The sequence below is a fragment of the Mugil cephalus genome, chromosome 3 (genome assembly GCF_022458985.1).
Source record: "Mugil cephalus isolate CIBA_MC_2020 chromosome 3, CIBA_Mcephalus_1.1, whole genome shotgun sequence".
In the NCBI taxonomy this organism is placed as follows: domain Eukaryota; kingdom Metazoa; phylum Chordata; class Actinopteri; order Mugiliformes; family Mugilidae; genus Mugil; species Mugil cephalus.
In genome coordinates, this window is record NC_061772.1 from 24,529,731 (window position 1) to 24,555,132 (window position 25,402).

Here is a 25,402-nt window from a genome sequence, read left to right on the forward strand (position 1 = left end):
CTTATTTTTCTTTATGTTGCTCCATTTCACATCGTCCATATTTACAGTCTATAGTTCAAATCAGTTGTTAACTAAAATGTACAATGTTGCAACATGTGAGCAACGAATAGGAATAGGAATTGGAGTTTGCATGTTCTCCCTGTGTCTGTGTGGGTTCTCTCCAGAGTGGGTGTGAGTGTGAATAGTTGTCTGTCTCACTGTGTTAGCCCTGAGATAGACTGGAGACCTGTCCAGGGTCTATGCCTCCTTCTCCACACCCATCCCCCAGAGGACAAGTAGTTAAAAAAAAATTAATGAACGAACTGCATTTAACATGTTTTCTGATGACATATTGCATCCACGGTTGTTGTGCAGTTGATCATGTTCAAACGTTACTGTAACAACCGCACTGCTAATTAAATCGTCTTTCTCATTTGTTCTTAACCCAGTCAAAGCGACAAGTAAATTGGCTTGCAGGAGGGTGAAGTCAGAAAAGAAAGCAACGCTAATTAGAAAAAATCCCAATCTTTGACAAAGATACCATTTATTCATCCACAGGTCCCATTTGTTTCCGCTCAATATTTTATACTTTGACTCCACTAATCTTTGTTTTTCTGGCTCATTTTCAGATATTCTAATTATGTATGTGCTGTGATTATGTATGAGGCTGAACCAAAGTAGCTTTCACTTCACATTTGGAATAAACCCAACTTACTGTGCATTGTTAACATGTTTTCGGTATATTTTCCCGAGACTGCATGTATGGCAGTAATCAGAATAAATGGGCAGCACATGCACAATGAAATCCGAACCCTCCAAAAGACGGGCTTTAGTGGTGACATTTGGACTTCTCATTGATGTTTGCTGATCCGGGATGGAGAACGTTGTGTATCTTGTTGTGTATTATGTTAATTTTCCGTGCAGACAGCCCTCTCTGTCTCCACAGAAATAGAAAGACAGAGGGGGGGAAAGCGAGAGAAGGGCTAATGCTGTGTATGGCTAAATTGCAGATATATATGATTCACTATATTTTCTATAAGTAACTGTGTGTGCATAGAGAAATTATTTGGGTTTACTCTCAAAATGTGCGTGCATGTGTGTTGTGGTGGGGGTGGTCTGTGATTGTGTATGTTTGTGTGTGTGTCTGTGTGTGTGTGTGTGTGTGTGTGTGTGTGTGTGTGTGAGTGTGAGTCAGGCTGTGGAGACAGTTCCATGCCAATGACAGCAGACAGTCTGACAAGCTGACTGGCGTTTTGCCATTCAACATAGCTGAGCCTAATGCAGCATCAATACGAAGTCTCCACCTGTGTTGCATGGCTAAATAAAACTGTTAATACGCTGGTGGATAAAGAACAAACATTAATAACTAATGAAATAAGTGCGAGTGAGTTGACTATTTTTAGGACCAAAAAGTGAGCAACTTCGGCTACCAATATGGCCTTTGCTGATAAGAAGCACAAGTTGCATGTTATGTACTGCTGCCGCCCAGATAACCCATTTTCTGCTTTCTCTCCGCTTCTGCTCTGTGTTGTTGTTGGTCATCTGGAAGTCAGTTAAAGACAGTGATTTATGCCTGGGGCTTCATGCAGCATAGCCTCATTACACACAGCCATTTTGAGAATCAGCAGATAATTACAGTATACATCATAGACCTCATGGGGCCCAGCAGATTCAGTCCATTCCACTGGCCTGTCATTTAGGGCACAGGGCCTGAGGAATGGAAAACTGGATTCTAACCTCATTTGCTCCTTATTTCACAGAAATTTCTGTTGAGTATTAATTGCGTCATGTTTTACTGACATTTTTTAATTGCTGTACTATAAATAGCGATCCTTTCTCATTGGGTTCGTCAGACATTGCAGAAACAGTTGAAGGCGGTAAAACAGGTTTAAAAAAAGGATTAGTGTGGGATATTATATATATATATGTATATGCTATTGTGTTAACTTATTCCATATTGGAGTTTGTCGGCTATTGTAAATGTTACGTCTCCTTGTATAAATGACAGGCAAACCGAAGTTTAAAGAAGAAAAAAAAAGCCATTCTAACAGACTTTCTTTCCAATCTTCCATGAAGGGAACATTAACTCGTGCCCGAACTGAACTGAACCCTGAATATCTGGACCTTCGTCCGCGAGCCGAGCTGAACCCTGAATATTGGACCCCTTGCACCCCTTTAGTGAGTACCGATGGTCCGATTTCTAACTAAACAATCACCATAGATTCACCTAATATGAGTCATTACTTTCAATAAATTTAAGTGATTGTTTTTTTTTTACACCATTTTTACCCGAAGCATTCCATGCAATCCCATGCTTAGTGCGGTTATGATTTGTTAAGAGTCATCTTCCCAGCCCATGCGTCCATACATGCCTCTCTGCGAGAAACTGCACGGCTCCGTCTTCAAATTTTTCTGCCACTTCTCTGAACAATGTTTAAATATGTTTTGCCTCTGAGTAACGCTGACATATTGTGCTTACAACATCATTAAATTCGAGGCGTAATGCGATGCTAATATTCATGCCATTTTTTTTTTTTTTTTACTTGACTAATAAGTATTTGTCTCATTACCTCCATCCTTGGAAAACACCACACTTGATAGTCATCTGGGGGTTGGAGGAAGTTTGCTTGTGTTGCTTTGCTTGCACACTGGTGAATCTTAATGATGTCAGTTTTTCTTTCTCTCTGTTATCAAGTACGGTATATCAGCATGGGGCATAGGGGAGGGGGAGAGGTATACTTGGACACTCACCATATTCTAGCTCCACTGCAAACTGCAGTACCCATTTTATTTATTTTTTTGCCGTTTCATGATTCAGGAATAATTTTCCATCTTTAAATTCCTTACTCATAGCTGCATATTAGACACGGTGATGGTTAGAGAAGCTGCTCTCTCTACTGTAGCTATATTCCATCTATCCATCTCTCTCTCTCTCTCTCTCTCCTATTCATTGTTGTAAGCATTGAATATTCCACTTACCAACTTGAACCTTGAGGTTTCTTTGTCAGAGTTATGTTTTGACATTAGTGACTCCATTATTAGTTATTCCACTGAAAAATCATACAACTTCTTTTGAGCTAATATCATTATACACTTGCAAACAATATAAGAGAGAGAAAAGACACATTTTACAGATGGCGTGTGTGGGAACATTCGTATAATCCTTGAAAAGCTCATGTCTCTTGCTGGTCAAAGTACTGATCGGTGAATGTTTGTGAGATCTTAGTGGATGTATCTCCTTTTTAAATATATACCGATCTAATCTGCTCTTATACCACAATAGGTACCACAACCCAGTTGCTTATTAAATATTTATTGCTTGTTGAGCCCTCTTGGGTCCACCATCGGCAAATGGGAACTTCTAACTAGGCGGAGGCATAAACAATACATACTCCCCTCTTACCAAAATTCCCTAGGGTGTGGATCAAGTCCTTAGGTACACTGTTGTGTTGTGCTATGATTTTACTGGATCAGCCATTGTCAGCACAGTCCACTGGTCAAACATTCCTTGAACGTGATACTGAAATCTTTAGACGGTCTTCAGAGTCACTGGGAGTTATTTGTGTGTGGGTAGTGGATGCAGAGTGAGAGATGGGCACCAGTGTGCCTACATTATGTGACCAGTAACAGCCTTCTGTGTATGCAAATTGGCAACCGGCTTTCCTTGAAACACATACACTGCTGCGTTTGCCGCTTGGTCTTCTTGTTAAATGAATTCGCGACTGCAAGCACAAGACGCCTTTTCACCTTCGCTTACCATCATCTTCTTCTTAATAAGCACTTTTGTCTGTGTTGTTGTGGACTTGTGAAGCGTCATCCCTTGTTGCCCAAATCCTTTTCCAATTCATTGTACGTATTTAACCGAGTACTGTCTAAATGCATGGACGTGTTTTCGCCTAGGTATCCCAGGATTATGGAATAAACATCCTTCTGTCTGTGCTTCTGAGTCAGACTTGTCCAGTCTGAAGCTTGTGAGCTCTGTACTGTCTTATTTTAAAATTACCACAAGCAGCCCAATCTACACTGGAGAAACTGGTGTCCTTTCAAATATATCATAATGCTTATTAAGAACTAATGATGCAGCGGCTCAACTTGTAAATATCTCAGACAGCTTCCCCTAGGATCCAGTTTAATGTCCACAGAAAATGCTTGTAGATGGTGTTTTTGAATTTGCATGTTTCTATTAAACACAGCCCCCCACTGGTGATCTAAAAAATAGGAAGACAGCCCTTTATTTAAATCCTTCTCATGAGCACCAGTGTGCTTGTTACGCAGCACCTTGTCGCTTGTACGAATGCACCACTGCAGTTGGTGTATTAAATTGGAAGTCCTGTCGGATTCGATTAACGAATGTCAATTTTATCTTTGCGCGGGGACAGCTTTCCTTTGTGAACCTGGGATGTATTCCCCGAACGTACAACTAGTTGGGGAACCTGTTATATGATATATGGGACAATCTATGTTTTGTGTCTCTAAAGCTTACAAAGTCAATATTTGGACTTTAGCCTGATTTAATGAACAGAATTTCTCAGACAGCTCTTCCAAGCTGTTTTCAGTGGGAGCTTTCTCTGGCTTTGTTAAAGCACTGTGCTGTTTGCCTATTGGGCCTCCCTGGACTAAAGAAGCTCAAAGACTAGCATGTGCATGTGTGCACACATGAATGCATGTACGCACACACACACACACACACACACTTACTCACACACACACAATTACACACACACACACACACACACACGCCATCACCACAGAGGAGGCCCCTTTTTCTGCAGCCCAAGAGGGAATGATGACTCTCATTATCGCCTCAAAGCAAGATGGCCACAGTGCCCCTACTCAGCAGCCCTATTAAGTTACCAGACAGCTTTATTGTATTGATGTTCGATAATTTCCTTTCCTCTGTCATTCGGAGTGCATCAGGGAGTTGTTGCATGGGGAGGCAGAGGTTTGGAGAGTGGCAAAAGCTAACGTAAAAAGGCACAGCTGGCTGAAATTATTCCCTCCCACTGTCAGCAAGTCTTGGGGCTAGGTGTTGAGTAGTCTGTGGCTATACAGATACCTTTATTCATTAACATTGGGGGGAAAAAATCATGTGCATAGGAATAGGGACTCGGATTTATAATGTAAACAGCAACACTCTGTATCTGGACCTACTGTTTTTGTGACAGGCTAAATGTATTAGGAAACCCCCCTCATGGACAGCATACGTCTCATTGATTTATTGGGATTTTTTCGCTCCGTTGTCCCCGGACTTATAAGGATCAATACACCCACTGCCTTATATATATCTATTGCCAGTGTCTGGAATATTCTCCAAAGATATTAAATTACTGTACTGGAAGAAATCCAAAACAATAAATACATATGCATACAAGGATGATATCAACCAAATCAAAACATCCACCTTTTAATTCACACTGTCAAATACATTACAATAGATATGTTTATTCAGCTTGTTTTCCATTGTTTCGTATTTCTTTGCGGGAATTAAATGTGATAAACTTCAGGATTGGTAAAAGTGTGACATATTCATTTAAAGTAAGAGTTTTTCAAGCTTCCTCGTCACCAAGGTCACATTCAGCGTGTTGTCAAAAACAATTGTTATAGCTGTCACAGTTAAAAGGTTTACACCAAGTGTAAATGTATTACTCTCTGAAATGAACCTATTGACCAGGCTGGAAAATCACATTAGCAAAAAAAAGAAAAAAAAGAAGAAGTATACGACTGACACTTACTGCTATTAATTCTGACAACATTTAGACTTTTGAAAGAGACCGCGATCGAGCGCTAAATCCTATTTCTGTACGAGCTGAGAGAGGAGACTTGAGGCAGTTTGGAAATACAATAGCCGATGATCCTACATTAATGCCATTAAATGGTTTCCTGCAATTACACAGCAGTGCCTAAGCTATGACTTGTAATCTTCATCCACAGTCTGACTGTGAAAGGTCGCGATATTCACTGATGCTTTATTTATTTATTATTTAATTTTTGTACAAACATTTTAAGATAAAGTTAAATATCCAGCATGATTTTAAAGCTACACCATTTCAAGCTAAAATCCTCAGACACCGGTATGATGGTGTCAGTCTGAAAGCACAATGGCTAATGAACCAGTTTTGCGCTGTTTAAGATAATTACAGGCCAAAAGTTTTACATTTTGAAATGCCATATCTGCTACATTAGTTTTGGCTGGTGCCACAAGACGCATGACGCATCTCTCTGCTGATTGGTCAGACAGATGCCTGTGTCAGTCATGGAGTTTCACATGTTGTAGAAGTAGTCCACCTTTGTCCATTTTATTTTCATTAAACTTCCAACGGACTTCTTTTTTCTAAAGCTTTCCCAGTAACTGTTACTTGACAGAAAACTTAGTATATTTTTAATGCACGTTAATAAAACGACCTTTTCTGTATTCAGAAAACGTTTCCTCCCAAGGACCCTTCCTGAGTCCACGCACTGAATAGAAGCTTTGCGGCAATGAATGCAACAAACCTCTGTTAACATGATGCATCGCCCTCTGTAAATTGCCACTCTGGACTGCGGTAGCCTTTGCACAGAAATGTTATTTTCCACAACAGTGGAAGTGTTTCTATTCAGATTTCAAAAAAAAAAAAAAAAAAAAAAAAAAAAACGCCGCATGTTTTACAGGCTCTGGTGACAGGAGAACTTTAAGGTGAGATCCAACAGTGATCCTAAGAGAGGTGCAGTTGTCATTGCGAGCGCTGCCTGAGACTATGTCTCAATCAGGTACAGCCGGGAAATGCTCCGTAGACTGCAAAGTGGGAAGATGTGATAAAAACCAGATAGAGGAGAAAATGCCCTGGGCGATTGTGCTTTATATGAAACCAGGTCTGCTCTGTTCTAAAATTCCAAATGATATTGCCTCTATACATTATTATGCTTTGTCAGCCTTTCTGCTGCTTGAGCGCCACTGCCCTATTCATGACGAGGAGCACTATAATAATTTAAATGTTAAGGTAAGGCACACATTTGCTAAAAGAGTTGAAGTTGTGCCAGGAAGTTTTGCCCTGGGAAAGCTTAATTTGTTTACACTCTGCAATTACTAAATAATACAAGCTGTCTCAAAAGTAGGCTGTGGTTATTTTTTCGTTTTTTCCACAGCAATGCAAAGCAACACAAAACGCACACGCCGCTCCTTTTCATTGTTTTTAATACTTCTCTTGTGCCCACTCTCGCCTGCGCTTTTTCCCTCGATCGGAGGAATGATTCCAGTTGTGCAACACATACTGAGGCAATCAATGAAATTTTAACTACTCGCCTGAAATCATAAGGCAGTTGTGGAGTCGGGCATAATGGAAGTAGCCTTGATTAAACTGCAGTGTCTTTGGATGACACACTACTTACTCTTCTTACCATTTGACTTTCCGTGAAGGTCAGTTTGACCATTAGCTAGATCAGCCTAACACTGCCTGCCCCACCTCTCCACTCCAATTCTTCTCATCTTCCCTCTCCTCACTTCTCCGCCCCTCCACGAGGTCTGAAGTGCAGTGTGATGGGGCTAAATTTATCTTCACAGAAACCAAAGCTAAGATTCTAAAAGAGAACTCCTGCCAGCCTGGTAACCGACTGCTGATCGTGATCAGCTTCACCTTTGCGGGGCGCCCCACAAAATAGCACGCACCCATTTCTCTCTTCACGCTTTTCTCCATCCCCCTTTTTATCCTCCTCCTCAACTTGATCCTCCCATCTCCTGTTTTATTAACAACTGAGCTGGTGGCTTGTGATAACTGGTCACTCCTCTAGGCGTTGAAAGGCAAGGACACTCTATTATCCCAGCGAGATGGATGGGTTGAAATATTGCCTGCAAGTGGTAGAGCCTGCCAAATCCTCCAGTCTTAAAACCCCTTTGTCTCTGACAAGGAGAAACATTAGTGAGAGGGCCAGGTTCTTTGGTACAGACTCACTACTCTGAATAAAACATGTAAGATCGACATAGTGCATATGTGTGGAAAGGTTGAGAAATCCAGAAATTGAAAAATGGCTTCGTTTGTACTCATTACAAGAAATATGTACTAATGTCCCTTGCTGTGAAGAGCTGTTGTGTAACTCCATCAGTCCTCCCTGCTATCGCCTTTTGCTGTAGCATGCGGCAGAGAGAGGGAGAAAAAGAGGGGATAGTTTGTATATATTAAGCTGTATTAACGTGGTAGATGGTGGGCCAGCCAGACAACACAGTTACATATCAATTAGTGCCCTAATTATCAGCGACCTTTACCTCATCATCCGTTCCACACTTGCAACTAGCAAGTGTCAGTAGTTCATCTCAAAATGTAGGACAGTAGGGTTAGCCGTGCCCTTAGGAAAATTATTAAACATGAAAATGTCTAAAAGAACCCAAAGGCTTACCAAGAATCAGATTAAGGCTGGAAAATATGCAACATACGTACACATGCAATGCACATATACACTATATTGCCATCTAATTAAATTCAGACGTTCCAATCACTTCCATGTCCACAGGTATTTAAAATCAAGCACCAAGGCATGTAGACTGCTACTACAAACATTGGTGAAAGAATGGGTCACTCTCAAGAGATTCAGTCCTCACTGAAATCCAGTGTGGTACTGTTGTGGAGTCGGGCATAATGGAAGTAGCCTTGGTTAAATTGCAGTGTCTTTGTATGACACACTACTTACTCTTCTTACCATAGTTATAGGATGTCACCTGTCTAGTAGTAAATATTCTATAGTAAACTGTCAGTGGTATTATAACAGAGTGGAAGCGCAGTGGCAGGTAAAATGACAAAGCTGGGTCAGTGGAGGTGCATAGTGCACAGAGATCAACAACTTTCTGCAGTCGCCACAGACCTCGAAACTTCATTTGGCCTTCAGATTAGCTCAAGACCAGTGCGTAGGGAGCTCTGTGGAATGGGTTTCCATGGGTGAGCAGCTGCATCCAAGCTATACATCACCAAGTGCAATGCAACGCCTCAGATGCAGTGGTGTAAAGTACTCTGCCACTGAACTCCAGAGCAATGGAGACGTTCTCCGGAGTGATGAATGTATATTTCTCCATCTGCCAGGAGAGCGGTACTTGTCTGACTGCATTGTGCCAAGTGTGAAGTTTGGTGGAGGGGGTATTGTGGTGTGGGGTTGTTTTTCAGGAGCTGGGCTTGAGCCCTTTGTTCCAGTGAAGGGAACTCTGAATGCTTCAGCATACCAAGAGTTGGACAATTCCAAACTCCCAACTTTATGGGGACAATTTGGGGAGGGCCCCTTCCTGTTCCAACATGACTGTGCATCAGCGCACAAAGCAGGATCTGTAAAGACGTGGATGAGCGAGTTTGGCGCGGAGGAACTTGACTGGCCTGCACAGAGTTCTGACCTCAACCCGATGAATGAGAGTGAAGACTGCCAGCCAGACTTTCTCATCCAACATCAGTATCTGACCTCTATGGATTAAGAATGGTGTATCACTTAACTTCATATGCATGTACAGGCAGGCGAGCGAGTAATTTTAGCAATGTAGTGCACATGTGCCAGACAAATAATCTGGCACAGTTACCCATTGCACTTAGTGTAGTAAAACTGTGCTGTCTCTAATTTTGCGTTGCATGCGGATATCCATGAGAAGTGGGAGCAACTGATACGGTTGATTGACATACACATACACGATGCGGACACAAGGTTCTCAAAACATTTACCACAATAAAACACCGTCTGATTGATTGATAGGCAGATGTTTTATTTATCTATTGAGAAATTCGGTATCCGGTAGCATCGTTACACGGAGACAGGAGGAATTATAGTCAGAAAAAGGGTAAATAATAAAATAAAAGTGAGGTACAATGTATTAAAAGCATTATTGTATGTATAAGATATACTAGTATACATAAAATAAACAACGTGCATAAAATAATTATATATAAACTATATACAAAATACAAAGTATATATAAAAAAAGGATATAGAAAGGTAGATTTATGTAAAATTCAGCAATACGGATATGAAGCTACGTGATAATATATAGATTTTACTTCCTACATTCACATTCACCACTCTGATATTTGGCTTGGAGCTTCAGGTGAACCCAGATGGAGCAGCCGCACCATTGCCGTTTTTTGCTTTTCACATAGCGAGCGCTGATGGAAAGAACAGCCAGTTCCTCACGACACATAATGTACAGCACTGATCTGAAAACCTGAACTGGGCTGGTCTGTTAACTGGCCCCTGTTGAAGCGTAGGCCGGCTCTGTCCATAAACTAGCAATGTTTTTATGTTCTGCTCATTTCATTTTTGAAATTAGTAACATTTTTTGGTGGGAAACATACAAGATGGTTGCCTGGGCACCCACAGCCTGGAATGTCCACTAGTGACCAACTGTCATCTACAAAGAAATGGGCAACCAGTGAATAGCTTCATATGTGGACAGGGCTTTGGACGCGGTGGACATACCGCCTATTACATGTTAGCTTTTACTGCATAATAAGGAGCTTTAAGCAGCTGACAGTTCTGCAGAAAGCCGTATTTCTATGTTTATCCCATAGTTTCCAGTATTTACATTACCCACACTTTCTCATTATTGAAAAGCCAGGCTCCTCGTCGACGGCACTGTGCAGCTCTTTGCCAGAAGGCTCTCCTGGTGTGATTTGCAGGGTGCTTGGTTGCTCGGGTGCAGAGCACAGTTGGATGAGTTCTTTGTAAACCACATCACTTCCGAAAAGGCAAAAAGGGCAGCCATGTTGGCTTCGGTTCTGAAGCAGAGGCTGAATAGCCCAGTAAAGCAGCTTGGTGTATCTACGGTGTCCTCACGAATGAGAATACTGTGACACATGGGTATATTTTCTCAACCACTGTTTTCACCTTAAAAATTTTGATTTACATAAGTAATAACAAGGGGAGCTCACACTAAGAGTTGCTGGAAATGTTTACATTCATACTCTGCTTTATAAAACCAGACTGAAGCAAACTCAGTAAACTTGTATGCAATATTCACATCACATTTGATCCGTCTACACATAGAAATGGCTCATTATCTATGTGAGAACATACCAACCTACACAGTTTCAGTTTGTATTTCCGAGGCCATCGCAATGGTGACCAAGGATATCCTTTATAAGTCATTTTAATCGGTAACCTCTTGGTCTACAGATATAATATGTGTTCTCTTTTAATCAAATAATTTAACCTATCCAGGGCAAAGAAATATTTTAAAGGACGGAGTGGTTATAACTCCCTTTATAGGCACTGAAGGCTCATTTGACAGCACATTTTACACACAATTACAAAATATATCAATGCATAATATGTAACGATCAGGCATAACATTATGACTACCTTCCTAATATCGTCTCCCTTGTGCCAAGACACGTCAGTTCTGAACAGCAGAATAGCAGAACATCGGTCAACATCATTTACTTCTCCTGTCAGTGGTTTTAATGTTGTGGCTGGTTGGTGTAATTTACTACAATAGGACTTTACTAGAACAATACTTCTCTTGCCCTCAGTCAGACTCACCTATAGCACAGGATTAACTTCACATGTGCTCCTGGCGTCTTGCATGGAAATGTGGAGCTGTGAAGTTTATCACTGCCTAGAGGTCTCCTTTCTACACGGCATGCTCATCGTCCATGCTTTTTTAATTGTATTAAGGAGCACTCAGTGTGGCATCTCTGTTATTGTTGTCTTGTAGGTGTACAAGGTTATTAAAGAGGGAAGCGTGTTAAGTCATTTGTTATCCTTGGCACGCTAATAAACATGTTGGCTTTGGGCAAGTCCTGTAGGTTGTCTGTGCAGTTCAGATTGATACTCCTGCCACATCCACGGCTACGCACCTCATTATCCTAAGCGGACGCTTACGAAGAGATGAATCTGGGAGACAGGAGAAGGAAAACTGCTGCATATGGTTTTTTTTGTTCTTTTATAGGTTGTAGTTAGGAATGCATTTCAAACCATGTATGTGCATGTAGGATCAGTAAGACTAAGTAACTGAACTGCACCTGGGAATCATTTAGTTGCCCCACTAGTTATATATAATTGGATGTACAAAATATAAGCCAAAGGCAATGAAAACACACTGAACAAAGACATTTAACCTCATTGCCCCAATTATTTCTGACTGAGACCTATGCTTATTTTGCTAACTTTTTTTTTCTTTTAGCTCAAGCACTGGTTCCTGACACATATAACCCCATGGGTTTTCTGTCAGGGAAGGCTTGATTTTACTAATTGGTACCAAAGCTGTTAATTGGAGTTGTGGAAACAAGAAATAGAGAATCGGTGGGCACCCTCGTGGGAAATATGTGTGTTCAACCTCATTTTCCACCTATACTTATTGTTTGTTTAGCTATCTAACTGCACCGAGGACATCCGACTGTTGTCACAACAAAATGCAGAGCAGAGGAGTGCAATATGAAAAAGAAAATATTTACATATATGGCTGTGAAAAAAAAAAGCTCATGTGGCACACTCTTTCTTCTGTAATGCTGTCTACATTTTACAGTACTGGTGGAATATAATCTTTCCCCCCTAGCTCCATCTGATATCTGTGCTCATTTTTGCAAAATATAAAATCTACTAAGTGATATTGTGTAGTTCTAACTACTAGGGATTGTACCGACTAGCCGACTGCCGGATGCTCTAAGCAGAAGTCAACTCGTCGCCGATCACTTGACAAAAACAACACAGAGAAGACAGGTGAGGAGCCCATTGGGATGTTGCAGAAAACTAGCATTGGTTTATCAAGTGTGTTTGTGGAAATACTTCACTAAAGATGAAGCACATTCTACGGAATATGTAAGTCAGTCCTGAAATACAACTCAAGTACTACTGCAATGCATCTGAAAGGGCATCTGCTAACACTAACAGAGGAACCATCCAAATTCTCTCAAGCAGTCAGTTAACAGCTTCACCAAATGTCCTGGGGTAACAAGTAGAAAGAGGATCCACAACAACAATTTGATGGGGAATCTCATTGTCAAAGTTATTAGACCTTTAGCTGCTATACACAGAAAACAGAAAAGGCTTCAAAGAAATACCTCTTTTTTATATCTCAGTTACATTATTCTATCTTACATTACAAGTTGCTGTGAAATACTATTAAATGCCACTTACGCTGCTGATTTATATAGACAATACATATCTGCAGCAACAGTATTGATACGCTCAAGTGTAGCTGTGTTTTTTTTGTCCTTGATGTCAGTTAATGCACCACGCGAGAGACGGAAGTCATGGCAGAGCCGAGAGTTTGCCGAGCAAGAACTGCATATTACAAGTGTCAGGCTGATGGTGTTTATGGTGTTGGTGTTGGCTGCAGCCAACAGTGGCCGTGTTCAAGCTTCAGTTACCTTGCAGAAAAGCCTCCGTAGTTTCCCTAGTGTGAGACACTACAATGAGTATTCAGGTCAAGAATATAGATTGTTGCAAAGCATTACTTTACGCTGTGTTTTTATGTGTGACGTCTTTCACCACATATTAGCCAACTTTACAAAAAATACAAAGTCGTTCAACCCCCATTAAAATCTCGCTCTACAGGCTTCATAAAGTCAGGGTAAAGTCAGCACTTCCAGTTTGACTTTAAAGTGCAGCTATTGTGAAACAAATGCTGGTGGCACTTAAAACTTACCACTGCAAATAAACTAAGCGTAAGAGAGAACTGTATAAATATGGATTGGCGACGCTGATGCCGCTTAATGAGGTCAGTATCTCGGCTAAAAGCTGATCTAAACTGAATGCCTCAGATCGCTTCATCTCTGGGTAATTAATAGCGTTTCAGTGTAAAGTTGCTGTAATTGTCCTTGCTGTGGTGCTGGGGAACTGCACTTCCCAGAGAGCACTCAGAAATCAGTGTCCAGCACAACGATGCCTCTTTTTTTTCCCCGCGCAGATGTTTTCACCCTCACGAATTATTACATTTCTGCACATTAAATTATGCTGTTGAGCTCTTCTGCTATTGGAATTTTAGTTTATATCCCTATAAGAAACCATGCCAACGAGATAGAAAGGACAGGCAGAGAGCTCACAGGAGGTAGATATCCACTTTACAGAATAACAGAACAGTCTTTAATCTCTTCTCGTGAAAGTTTCCCTTTCCTTTCCAGCTGTGATCGGTTAATCTCTTACAGCCGCGTTACTTATTCTTTGGGGCCAGCCGTTCCTCTCAAACGCTCAAATGATTCTCCATTGTCAGTCACATTAGCAGTTTAAACTCGCTGTCACTCCACAACAGTCACATGCTGTGCACCTTGGGAAATACGGTGCATGTAATTTATCCTGGGAAATCATGATCAAAAACAAAACAGACTAAGCATAAAAAAGCATAAACTATGAAGTAATAGGATTGGAGGAACATTGTTGCAACTGCTGTGATTCTTATTTTTATTTATTCAAAGCCAGTATGTTGTAACAACCAAACAGTTTTTACTTACTTTTGTTCTTTAAATTTTCACATAATAGCTCCTGATGAACATTGTTTGGTGGTTAATTTGGTTATTGTTTCTTCTTGGATTCAGTCAGATGAGCTTTTGCATTTCCGTCTTTGATGTGCGCAGTTACCACGGTTACAGATGCTGGTCTCATCTATCACGTTAGGGGAGGAGGCAGTGTTTACTTCATTTCAAACGTAATATTTCAGACCATCTCTCCTCAGACATCCACCTAGATTTTTCAAACCCCGGCTATTCAACTGAAGCAGCCTCTCATTACAGCTCTCCGAGTGTTACCGCAGAGCTGTGAGTAATACAGAAGCTGGATTCGCTCGTTCGCGCACTAAAATACTGTTCACTATCTGGGTTTAGCTTGAAAGGCAAAGCTAAATTGTTTGATAACATTTCTTTAGTGAACATCAGGAGGAAGATTTATAAAGATCGCAATCACTGGAACTTGGAACTCACTCTCTCCTTCTGATAACAACACAAAAGATATCTGACTGAATGCAACGCTGTGGTTTCATCCGCATCCAGATAGTTACGTTAGCTCACCTTTTTTCTATAAATGTTGGTGTGACAAAAATCGGCCTCGTAGGCAGGAGAGAGTGTGGCAGCTTTTGATGTGTTGCCCAGTACTGAGAACTCATGCAGTTCAAGTCCAGATACCAGCAAAAATTCTGTGATATGTACAATGTAACCGCATGAAGCCAGCATGTGTGGTTGAAGTGCTGGAACGTGTCCAGAGTGTGTTGGAGGGATTTCAGATGCTTGACCCATGAAACTGGACCGGGGCCGTCCAACAACATCAGCTGCTGGGCTTTCAATCAGAAAGCATTTTAGGATATTGTTAGAGGATTTAAAGTGGATTTAAATAGATGGTTCACTCACAATTCAAACACACCAGCCTGGCAATGCATTATGACCATCTTCCTAATCTTGTGTAGGTGGCCAGGGTTGCCTGGTCTGGCCTATGTGGGTGATACGTGTCTAAGTAACAGCCACAAGATTGCCAGATCCAAATGTTAGTCGGTGTTATTTACTTCTCCTGTCAATGGTCATAATGTTATGTCTGATCGGTATATAGATAGAGTTTTTCATTGGGTTCATGGAGCAGTTACAGTAGACAATGGTCGTGTTCGTGGCTCATTTATGAAGCAATACGAATAAGAGACATCAAAGTCGTCTGGCCCTGACACTCATGAGGTTATGACGAGCCTCCACACTCAGTATATCCCATAACAATAGTCATTGTAACCAAGATGACTGCTAAAATGTGTTGGATAAGTTTTTATTGCACAGTGTTGGTACAAGTTGACAAAGTATAGCTGCACTTTAGCTTAGTGCACCATATTTCAGCACACTGTGGCAAATACTTTTGTAAAGCTGCTGAGTTATAAAGCTCTGCCCACAAAAAGGATGCCCTGTCATTGTGGTGCAATCCTTAGCTTCTGATAAACCACACTCAAAGGAATGCTGTCAGTGAGATGATTGGTAATAAAAATTTAGCATTGTATTGCAGCCATTAGCTATTAAGCAGCTCACTCAGGAAGGAATATGCAACTAACGCTTACCCACAATTATGGTTCTATTTTGCTAAGTGTATATTTTATCCATTTGAAGCGTGACCACAGGAATGATGGTTCATTATTAGTTAACTGCAGAATTGCTTTTGTGTTTTTAAGAAAATGGAAGGAGCCGTGGGTATTATATAGTTAACACGACTAATAAATTAAAGTAAATGCATCTTCAAGGCAGCAGCATTGAATTCTGTTACGTATACACGGTTAATGGATCTCCCCACATCATTTAGTACTTAATCCAACCTTGTTTTTTCCTGTTGTTCCCTCACCTTAATTATCGTTACATAATTTTAGCAAACTGTGGTAATGAAGTTGATCATTTCAGCATCTTCTAAGCCGTGTTCATTTGGGATGGTCGACAAATGAGCAGGTTACTATTGCAACACTCATGAGACTCATTTACCTCTTTCCGCGCATCTGTGGAATCCCTTGTTGTCAATATCGCCTTACTACTGTGATTCTGAATTACTTGCTACTCTGAGTCAGACTGTTACAGTGTGTTTAAAAACAAGCAAATTATATCACTTTCTGTGGTAAAGATTCGTGACTTTCCTGCTTTCGATGACAGAATTGTCAGATCACATTCCCCGAAGTGCTGCTTTCCTTTCACAGATCAACCATAACATTATGACCTAATATCCTGATATTGTCTGGGTCTCCCTTGTGTCTGCAGTTCTGTGACTCATCAGAGAATGGACATGGTCCTTCTGAGGTGGTGTCTGGCAACACAATGTCGTTAGTGGGGGGTCCTCTGAGTCCTATGGGCAGAGAGGCAGGGGCCTCTGTTAATTAGGCTTGTTCCAGTGCATCCCACAGATACTTGAGCAGTTTGAGATCTAATAGATTTGGAGGCCAGTTCAACACCTTGTGCTGTTTTTCATATTTTTTTTAGTTGTTCCTAAACCATTTTTGTTGGTTTAAGATAAGATAATACTTTATTGATCCCCACTGGGGAAATTCAGATTCAAATTTCAAATTTGCATGTGTCAGGCTGCATCCTGCTGCCATCAACGAGTGTCTTAGCTGTAGAGTGGGGGTGTCTGGTGTGGTCTGGTGTGGTCTGGTCTGGTCTGTTCTAGATGGGTGATACAAGTAACATCCACATGAATACCATGTCCAAAGGTTTCCCAGCAGAACATTGCATTGTCACAAGAGGGTCAATGTCATTTACTTCTCCTGTCTGTGGTCATAATGTTGTTGCTGATCGGTGAAAATTTGCTGTGTCATGATATTCACAAAAAGGTAAAAAAAAAAAAGAAAGAAAAGGAAACCTTTCGTGCTACCAGAGACAGGTGTTTTTGTATCCCATTCCTATTCTGTCAATTAATTGCATGTTTACCTTTGCCTTCTTCTTTCCAGGCAATATGTTGAAAATCTTATTTTTTTTTTCTTCTTCTTCTTCCCCAATCATCACTAGGAATAGTGAGTTTATGAAAGCAGTTATTTAGACTATGCCACAGAGCAACGGGAGTTCATTATTTTCCCCTACACTGCAGTGATTATGGTATGAGCTGATAGAAAGTGTCAGGAATTCCCAGAGTGTTGTTGTTGGTTTCTAGCTCAGGAATTATAGAATAGACAGCATGTTCAACATAGGCGGTTCTCAACAAATCGAGTCAAAGATCAGTGGTGATTCTGATCAGCGCTTTACCTGAGGGGAAGGAATAAATTTGAGGCTATAAAAAAGAATTAGATTAGTGGTGTTGTTGTTGTTGTTGTTGTTTTTTTTCTCCTAGCACAGAATGCCATTCCAACAACTAAAGACAACTATTTATTCAGGGTCCCTTCCTGTCTACATGTTTACATTAATACATGGCTTCACAGGCAAGCTCACAACTGTCAGCGTTCCCTGGTCGATGTGGGGCTCCCGAGGCCTGCCAAACAAAATCAGCCCACAATCCAGAGTTCAGCAATGAATATTAAATGAAGCGGGTAAAGAATTAAGCTAAGGTGAGAAGGTGGTTAAATTAATAAATAAATCGTCTCATATATATTTATAAATATTGAAATTAAAAAAAAAAAAAGTTGAATCTCCTGTGGTCAGCCTCCATAGACCTAGTGGTCTTTGAAGGCATCATTAGCTGGTTTTATCAGCACATTGACCCTAAAACTAGTACCTGAGGGGCCTGACTGTAGTGGTGCAGACATGAGCATGTGAGTCTTGGATGGATGAAATAAGACTTTGAAGTGGATTTTCTATTTGAAGGATTATACATCAGGGATTTTGATTCATGCACATTTTTTGTCCTTGAGGCTATGTGCTTGTATGGGGGTGAAAAGAGTTAGCGCTCACGATACTTTTAGTGTATTTATTTCTTCTCCAACTGCAACAATGTTTTTTTTTTTTTTTTTTAAGTTAATAAGTGAAAAACTCCCAAAAAGATATGGCTAATTTGAATTGGTGTTATTGAAGTGTTTCTGGATTGAAAACAGAAAAAAATAAAAATAAAAAATACACTAGATGGCATAACCGCTGCCCTGGTGATGGACTGAATCTCCACCTTCATAATATTGACGATTTTTCACACATGTAAACCAAAGACTTCAAGTCACAAGAAGGGTGACAACAAGGATGCCCAGAGCACTGAGAAATGTGCATTGTATCGTGATCTCCAAGGGCTGTACACCAAAACAATTGCCTTTACTCCCTCCCCACCTTTTTTTTTTTTGATTGTGCAATAAAATGGAAGTATAAATACCTTACAGTGAAGATGATTATTTCAATACAGATGAAAATCTCACTACACAATCATTTGTATTTCATATGGATTTTCCTAATCCCAGTGTATGTTGTCATGACCCAGTTTAGCGTTGAGATTTTTGTGAATATCCTTTACTTGGTAATCCTTGAATATAATACAGGCACCCTCTCAGCTTCAATGACCTATTTTAAGGGAAAATTGTTTTGTTTTGAAACAGTCCTCTAAGCCATGCCATCAGGGCTATGAGGTATGCTAAAGAGGAACCCACTGCAACTTTTAAAGTCTCAATATGAAACAGAAATTGCGGAGAAAAGACACACACACTCCCTCAATGTCAAGTAGAAGAAGGAGAAGAAGAAAAAAGCTGGATCAAATATATTGACAGTTTGTGTGAACGGTAGCCCCCGTGCTTGAGGCGAGAGATGGATTTTCTGTGCCACGGAGGCAACACCTTAATTTCCCCCGAATAATTTCCATGACAATGGTGCCTTTGTACAGTTGCGCGTTGTTTTCGTTTACCCAAATAGTGAAGGGGTTATTGTTTCCAATATGTTAATGGTGTTTTTCCTAAAGGAATAGTGTCTTTGAAGTAATCTCTTTGAGTGTTTGGTTCAAGTATCATTCTCCTGGGAGGCGAGGGGAAAGGGGAGGCGGTTGAACTTTTAAAATGTAATTTTCCTCTTGCCACCCTTGAGTAGCCTTACTAAGGCAGTTCTAACCTTGAACCGTCAAAACAGATAAATCCTTGCACATTGTATTCTGATTAGATTATCTGCTTAATCTAAACACATGCATGGAACTACAGGAATGCTGCTCGCACGGCACAGGAAATGCAATAACAGCTGGATGCTAATACCGGCTGGCAGAAAGGGATACTCTGGGAAAACGATATTAATGGCGCACTGGTCCAACAGCGAAACATGATACAAAAAACGTAAGCTCACCTCTCGAGCAGCCGTATCCCTTTTCAGTATGGCCTTTCATGAAATAGTTTTAGACATTTAGGAAGTTTTTGGTAGAGCCACAACACCTTGAGTTGTGTGGGTAGCTGTATAATTTGTAAATCCCTAACCATTGTTCAGGTGTTCTTGTGAATCCCGGGAAGTCCCTGCTCTAGCTACTGATCTACTGCATCGGGAGGAAAGTGGTGCAGGCTTGGAACAGCCACATATCCCAGAAAGCACTGAGATTTGCTGTCCCAATTTCAAACTGATTGTACTGCGTATCTCTGTCTTCACTTCAGAGTACTAGTCTCAAACTAGTCAAGTTCGAACGACCAAGCGTGCAAGTCCAACGTTTGCGTACATGGCACTGATGAACGCCCCTTCACTTCCCCCACGAGATCCACGTTGTCACTAGCTACTGTCAACGAGAGAGTGGTTGATATGCTTAATCACCATTTTCTTGCCTCATTGGGTACTAATAGTCATTTATTCAAAGCCAAGAAAGCAGCAGAAAGTGAGCCATTGTTCTCAGCCAGTTCCTAAATATGCACGTCTCCTTGTAACAATTCAAACATCACACTTGTACAATAGCTAAGTACGAAGAAAATCATTTGTGTTGTTCCACCGTGTGAAAGGAAAAAAAAAAAAAAAGAAAGAAATAAAACAGTATTTTCTCAAACAGTAAAAGACTTTGAGTTTCAGAATTTACTTCAAATTCCTCTGTGTTGTTGAAAAGCCTGAAAAAGGCTCGGTTATAATGATGTGAGTAAAATCGATGGCTCAACAGGATCAGTGAGTACTGTCTGACTACTACCAACATTTACTAGTGGGATTTTCAAAACTGATATTCATTAGGGCCGACCTAATACTTCCTTCATTAGAAGTGTAGTCATTCTGCACGCACACACACACCGCCACAGTCTGTGGGTACATATTGTCTGTGTGTACGTTCGTCTGCGTCTTTGCATCTTGGGAGATGTCATGTTTGAGGGTGCTTTGTTGATGACTGATGGATGTGATCCTTAACGTTGCGGAGGCTCCAGGAGACAATCCATGCTTTTAGGCTTTGATTAAGGTTCTCTGCCGTATAATTTTGACACCTGCCGCTGTTGTGCACCTCTCGACTGTGAAAAGTTCACTAAAATAAGTGTTTTGATCTTAGTTATGGCAGCTATTAGAGCTTGAAATCCCTGTCTCTGGGAGTAATTCACGGCTTTTTCCTTTTGATTGATTTGAAATAATGAAAAAGGCTTGATTTGTTATATTTAGACCGTCTTTATAAATGCAACAGCAAAGAACCCACGCTCCATTCTCATTATTTTACTGCAAAATGCCAGTGTTTGAAAACACATTTTGGAAGCCGAAAGAATGCAGGGTAAAGGAAACAGATATATACGTTTGATGAGTTTAATGGAGGTCGATTTATTTTAAAGATAGCAGTCAATTTTAATCTGGTTCAAGTGGATTTTAGTAAGATCAATGTAACTTCAAAAATCTTGTAAAGATTGGCCAGTCAATGTTATTCAAAACACTGAAATCCAATTACAATGCCATTTCATTTTATCGTCCACTCCTGGCAGCCGAAGGAGGGAAAAAAAAAAAAAACATGACACTACATGGCTGGAATCACTTTTTGAGAAGACTTTTGAAGGAAATGTGCAGTTTTGTTGCCGCTATTAAACTTTGATGGCAGAAAGTGGAACATGTCAGGACTGTGTGAATCCACTTAAGTTCGTGAATTACGGCTTCCGTTCTTTGAACAGAGCCCTTGAACTCATATTTATACAATATTGGGGTGGTTCCAGTTTTCTCCAGACTGCCACATGGTGTAAAAAACTGGAGCTTATTCTTTCATTCAAGGCAAAGTTGAGGATATAACAACTGAACTGACATTTTCTTTCTGTCGATTAGTGGAGTACTTTAGTTGGGCATGGAGTTTTCATCAAAATATATAGGATGCCAATTCTGTTGGAGTCGTCTAAACCGCTGACCGTCATCAATCCGACTATGTGGAGATGGTCCATTTGTCAAAGCCCTCTGCAAAGACAGAGCGTCTTCTGCACTCCGATGAGGCCTCGACTGACCATTAAGTCGCTCTGTGTCTCTACTGGATTCTTTGAAAGTGCCCCAATTTAAATAGCCACTGGTGTTAAAGTATTTAAATCTCCTGCAGCTCCTTTTGTTACAGCGGCTGTTAGAGGAAGACAAATTCAGACAAAGTGGTTCGGCAGGAAAACTTCAAGGGTTTTATTAACAGCTGCCAAAAATGCAGTGAGGCAGCCAAAAAGGTTCAGCAGCCAGTTAGCTTAGCATAAAGATACGAAACTGAAGCATGTTACCCTGAGTGGACACAGTGGAAGATGGAGTAAGTGTCAGTAACAGGATGTTGTTAGTGGGGGCCTTTGGGTCCTATGTATTGATGAGAGGGGCCTCTGTGGATCATCCCACAGATACTTGAACAGTTTGGGATCTGGTAAATTTGGAAGCCAGGTCAACATCTTGTGTCGTTTTGCATGTTTTATGAGTCATGGTTTTTGGGTGGGGGTGTCTGGTCTAGGTCTAGGTGTCTAAGTAACTTCCACATGAATGCCAGGTCCAAAAGCTTGTCACTAGAACATTATATCGTCACAGGTTATCAAGAACAACACAAAACTATCACAAAAAAACACAGTACGCAGTGTCTGTGGAAGTGCAGATCGCGTGTATATATACCAAGGAGCTGACTGGGAGCTGATTGGGGAATTGGCTGCAGGTGAAGTGGGTGTGGCAGACAGAATGAAGACCTCTGGTGGGCGGAAAGGTGGAAAAAAAAAAAAAAGGCAAACAAAAACAGGACTCAAATCTGAAATGTCACAACAGACTCATTACAGTAAATCCATTCACACATATTTCACAGATTTTCCATCATTACCATGGAGCATCAGCGGAAAGACCCAAGAGACAACTCTGAAAGGCTTGAGAGACCACCATTGTAATAAAAAAATAAAACACTTCACAGTGTACTAAAAATCCATTAACATTTCAGCATTTCATTTGCCATTAGCACAGTCCTGTCCAGATACCATTTGGTAGATTTGAATAACTTGTATAGATGTGGCCCTGGTTTGAGTCAAAAATAGTCAAAAAAATATATTCAGCCTTTTTTTTCTGAATGTTATTAATCTCTATACATTGCTTGATTAAAATGATTGTTGAATCAGCAATATCATTCAATATCAATATATGAAGTTACAACATTAAATCTACTGATCCCAAAAGAGAAAGGATGAAGCAAACGTTGCAGCAGTAAAGTATATATATATTTGTTTTTTCCTTCCTGTTTTCAATACCTACAGTGGAGAAATTACCTTTAATGCAGCAACATAAGCAAAGTGCTTGATGCCGAATACTTATCTAATGTAAATGTTTGAATGAAAAGCACATTCTCTATTAAAACTGAATATCGAGCAGAATACCATTTAACCCTTTGAAGCCAAACGAGTTGGGAAACATTTCTAAAGACGACTAAAAGTATTATATGTGGGAAAGTGCTTTTAATATAAACAGTGTAAGGAAGTGTATCATAAAAGGGTTGTGTCATCATACTGCCAATACTGGTGAAAAGGGCTTCTCGCTTATCCGAATAAAAGAATAATCTTCATGCTACTCAAACATCAGATGCATCCCTGAAATGTTCTGGCGTCCTGCAGTTACCAGCAGTGATATGATGGATACAACAGCACACGAATTACAAGACCTTCCCGTGTTCAATGTGGAATCTGGAACGATGTTGTATAAAGTTTAATTTGTTCTGACGCCATGTACCAGAACACACTGTAAAATCTGGCTCATTTGACCTTGTTCGTGATTGAAATCTGCAGTTTATAGATGAAAGAACAGAAGAAAGCAATCGATGCGCGCAGTATAGCTGGCTTGTTGCATATGGAGCTTAATTCTCCTTTGCGTGATCTACAGAGGGCTTGATAGTGGAGGAGCCTGGTTAAATACACAGCGTGTCTCTATTTGGCAGCTATTTTATGTACTGCGGTGTTGTCCAGTTTTGTGGCAATAAATCATCTTGAACCATTCTGCTCTTAGTTTAACCAAGTTTATTAACTTTTCCTGACAAGTAGACTATAGGGAAAACAGGAAAGGGGGGAAAGTGAACATCATGGAAATACTGATTCTGCTTTCAGCTCACTGAGTAGCTATACACATCTAACGCTAATTATGACGTTTGTCATTTTACCTCATGAGTGATTTCATGCATTCCCCAGCACCGGTTTTGAATGTCTTCTATTTTTAAAGTGAAAGCCAAGTCGGCAGAAGAGTTTACAGCTGTTGGGGAACTCTAAGAAGGTGCACCATTCAACATTTAATCACTGAATCCAACAGCAGCTGATGTTTTGGTGTCTGTCTTCTACAGATATGACTGATGTTAGTACAGTTAATTAGCCATCACAGTCACTCAAGCATCTGCCTCGTCACAACACTAATACAATGATCAGGCATAACATTATGACCACCGGCCTAATATTGTGTAGGTTTCCATTGTGCCTCAGACACAGTTCTGTCCTGTGGTGTCTGGTAACAGAATGTTGTTGGGGGGGGGGGCTTTGGGTCCTATGAGTTGAGGGGAGGGGCCTCTGTGTGTCTGTCATCCCACAGTACTTGATCAGTTTGGGATATAGTGAATTTGGAGGCCACTTTGTGCTGTCTTACATGTTTTTTTTAAGTCACAAAGGACTTAGGGTGCTCTTTGCACGGATGCTCTATTTGTGTCAGGTGAATAGAGCGATCAAAAAAGAAATGATTGCAAAGGCACTCTGTGGTTGAAGAAGTATAAAAAGCCTGGCAAAATTTTAAGCATGGCAAAAAAAAAAAAAAAAAAAGTTTCATGGGCATGCCCTGATGAAGACCAATATGCACCAGTTTTTGCCATGCCTAAATAAAGGCTTTTTCTACCTTTTCAACCACAGAGTGGCTTTGCAATCACTTCCTTTTTTGATGTTTTTTTTAAGCTGTTCCTCAACCGGGGCAGCACAGTAGTGTAGTGCTTAGCTCTGATGCCTCTCAGCAAGGCTGACTGGTACCTGTGAGAGGTTTGCATGTTCTCCCTGTGTCTGCGTGGCTTCTCCTCCCTCCATCCAGACATGCTTGTTAGGTTAATTGGTGATTCTGAATTGGCCGTAGGTGTGAATAGGTTGTTTGTCTCTCTGTGTTAGCCCTGGGATAGACTGGTGGCCTGTCCAGGATGTTCCCCGCCTCTCGCCCAATGACAGCTGAGACAGGCTCCAGCAACCCCGCAACCCTCCAGAGGACGAACAGTTGCAGAAAATGACTGAATGAATGTTACTAAACTGTTTTTGTGTGTGTGTCTGTGTCCTTGCTATGGGATGTGGGTGCCTGGTCAGGTCTAGGTGGGTGGTACATGTCTGAGTAACATCCACATGAATGAATGCCAGGTCCAAAAGGACATTGAATTCTCAGAAGACGATCAATGTTATTGATTTCTTCTGTCAGTGGTTTTAATGTTGTGGCTGATTGGTGTGCGTGCAATACTATGATGCTGAAATTAACAGTTAATAATGTCTTGCATCCTCCAAGTTAGAGTTATTCAGTGATATTCTGGTCCACACAGGCAGGACATCCTTCCATAGTCTGTGTGAAGTCTGTGTTGACCAAAACTTTAGTGAAAGAACGTGAGTCAACTGCAAGATTTTATTTTTTCTATCCTGTCTGTGGTCCTACTATCTGTAATGTGAGATAGCTGGAGGTGCAGCATATTCTGCTTTCATGCTAGTGATCAATTAAACTTATTTGAAGGCCAA

At 40.7% G+C, this 25,402-nt stretch overlaps 1 protein-coding gene across 4 annotated transcripts in view; it reads left to right on the plus strand.

Annotated features, from left to right (window-relative positions):
• The window catches only part of LOC125005035 (protocadherin-9), a 204,974-nt gene that overhangs the window by 53,052 nt on the left and 126,520 nt on the right, over positions 1-25,402 (plus strand). For 3 of the 4 annotated variants that reach the window (XM_047579959.1, XM_047579961.1, XM_047579962.1), the window contains exon 3: positions 2,056-2,157. The exons of the other annotated variant lie outside the window; for it this stretch is intronic. In XM_047579959.1, coding sequence (XP_047435915.1) covers positions 2,056-2,157 — 102 coding nt within the window. The remainder of the gene's footprint in view (positions 1-2,055; positions 2,158-25,402) is intronic. 4 annotated transcript variants of the gene reach the window in all.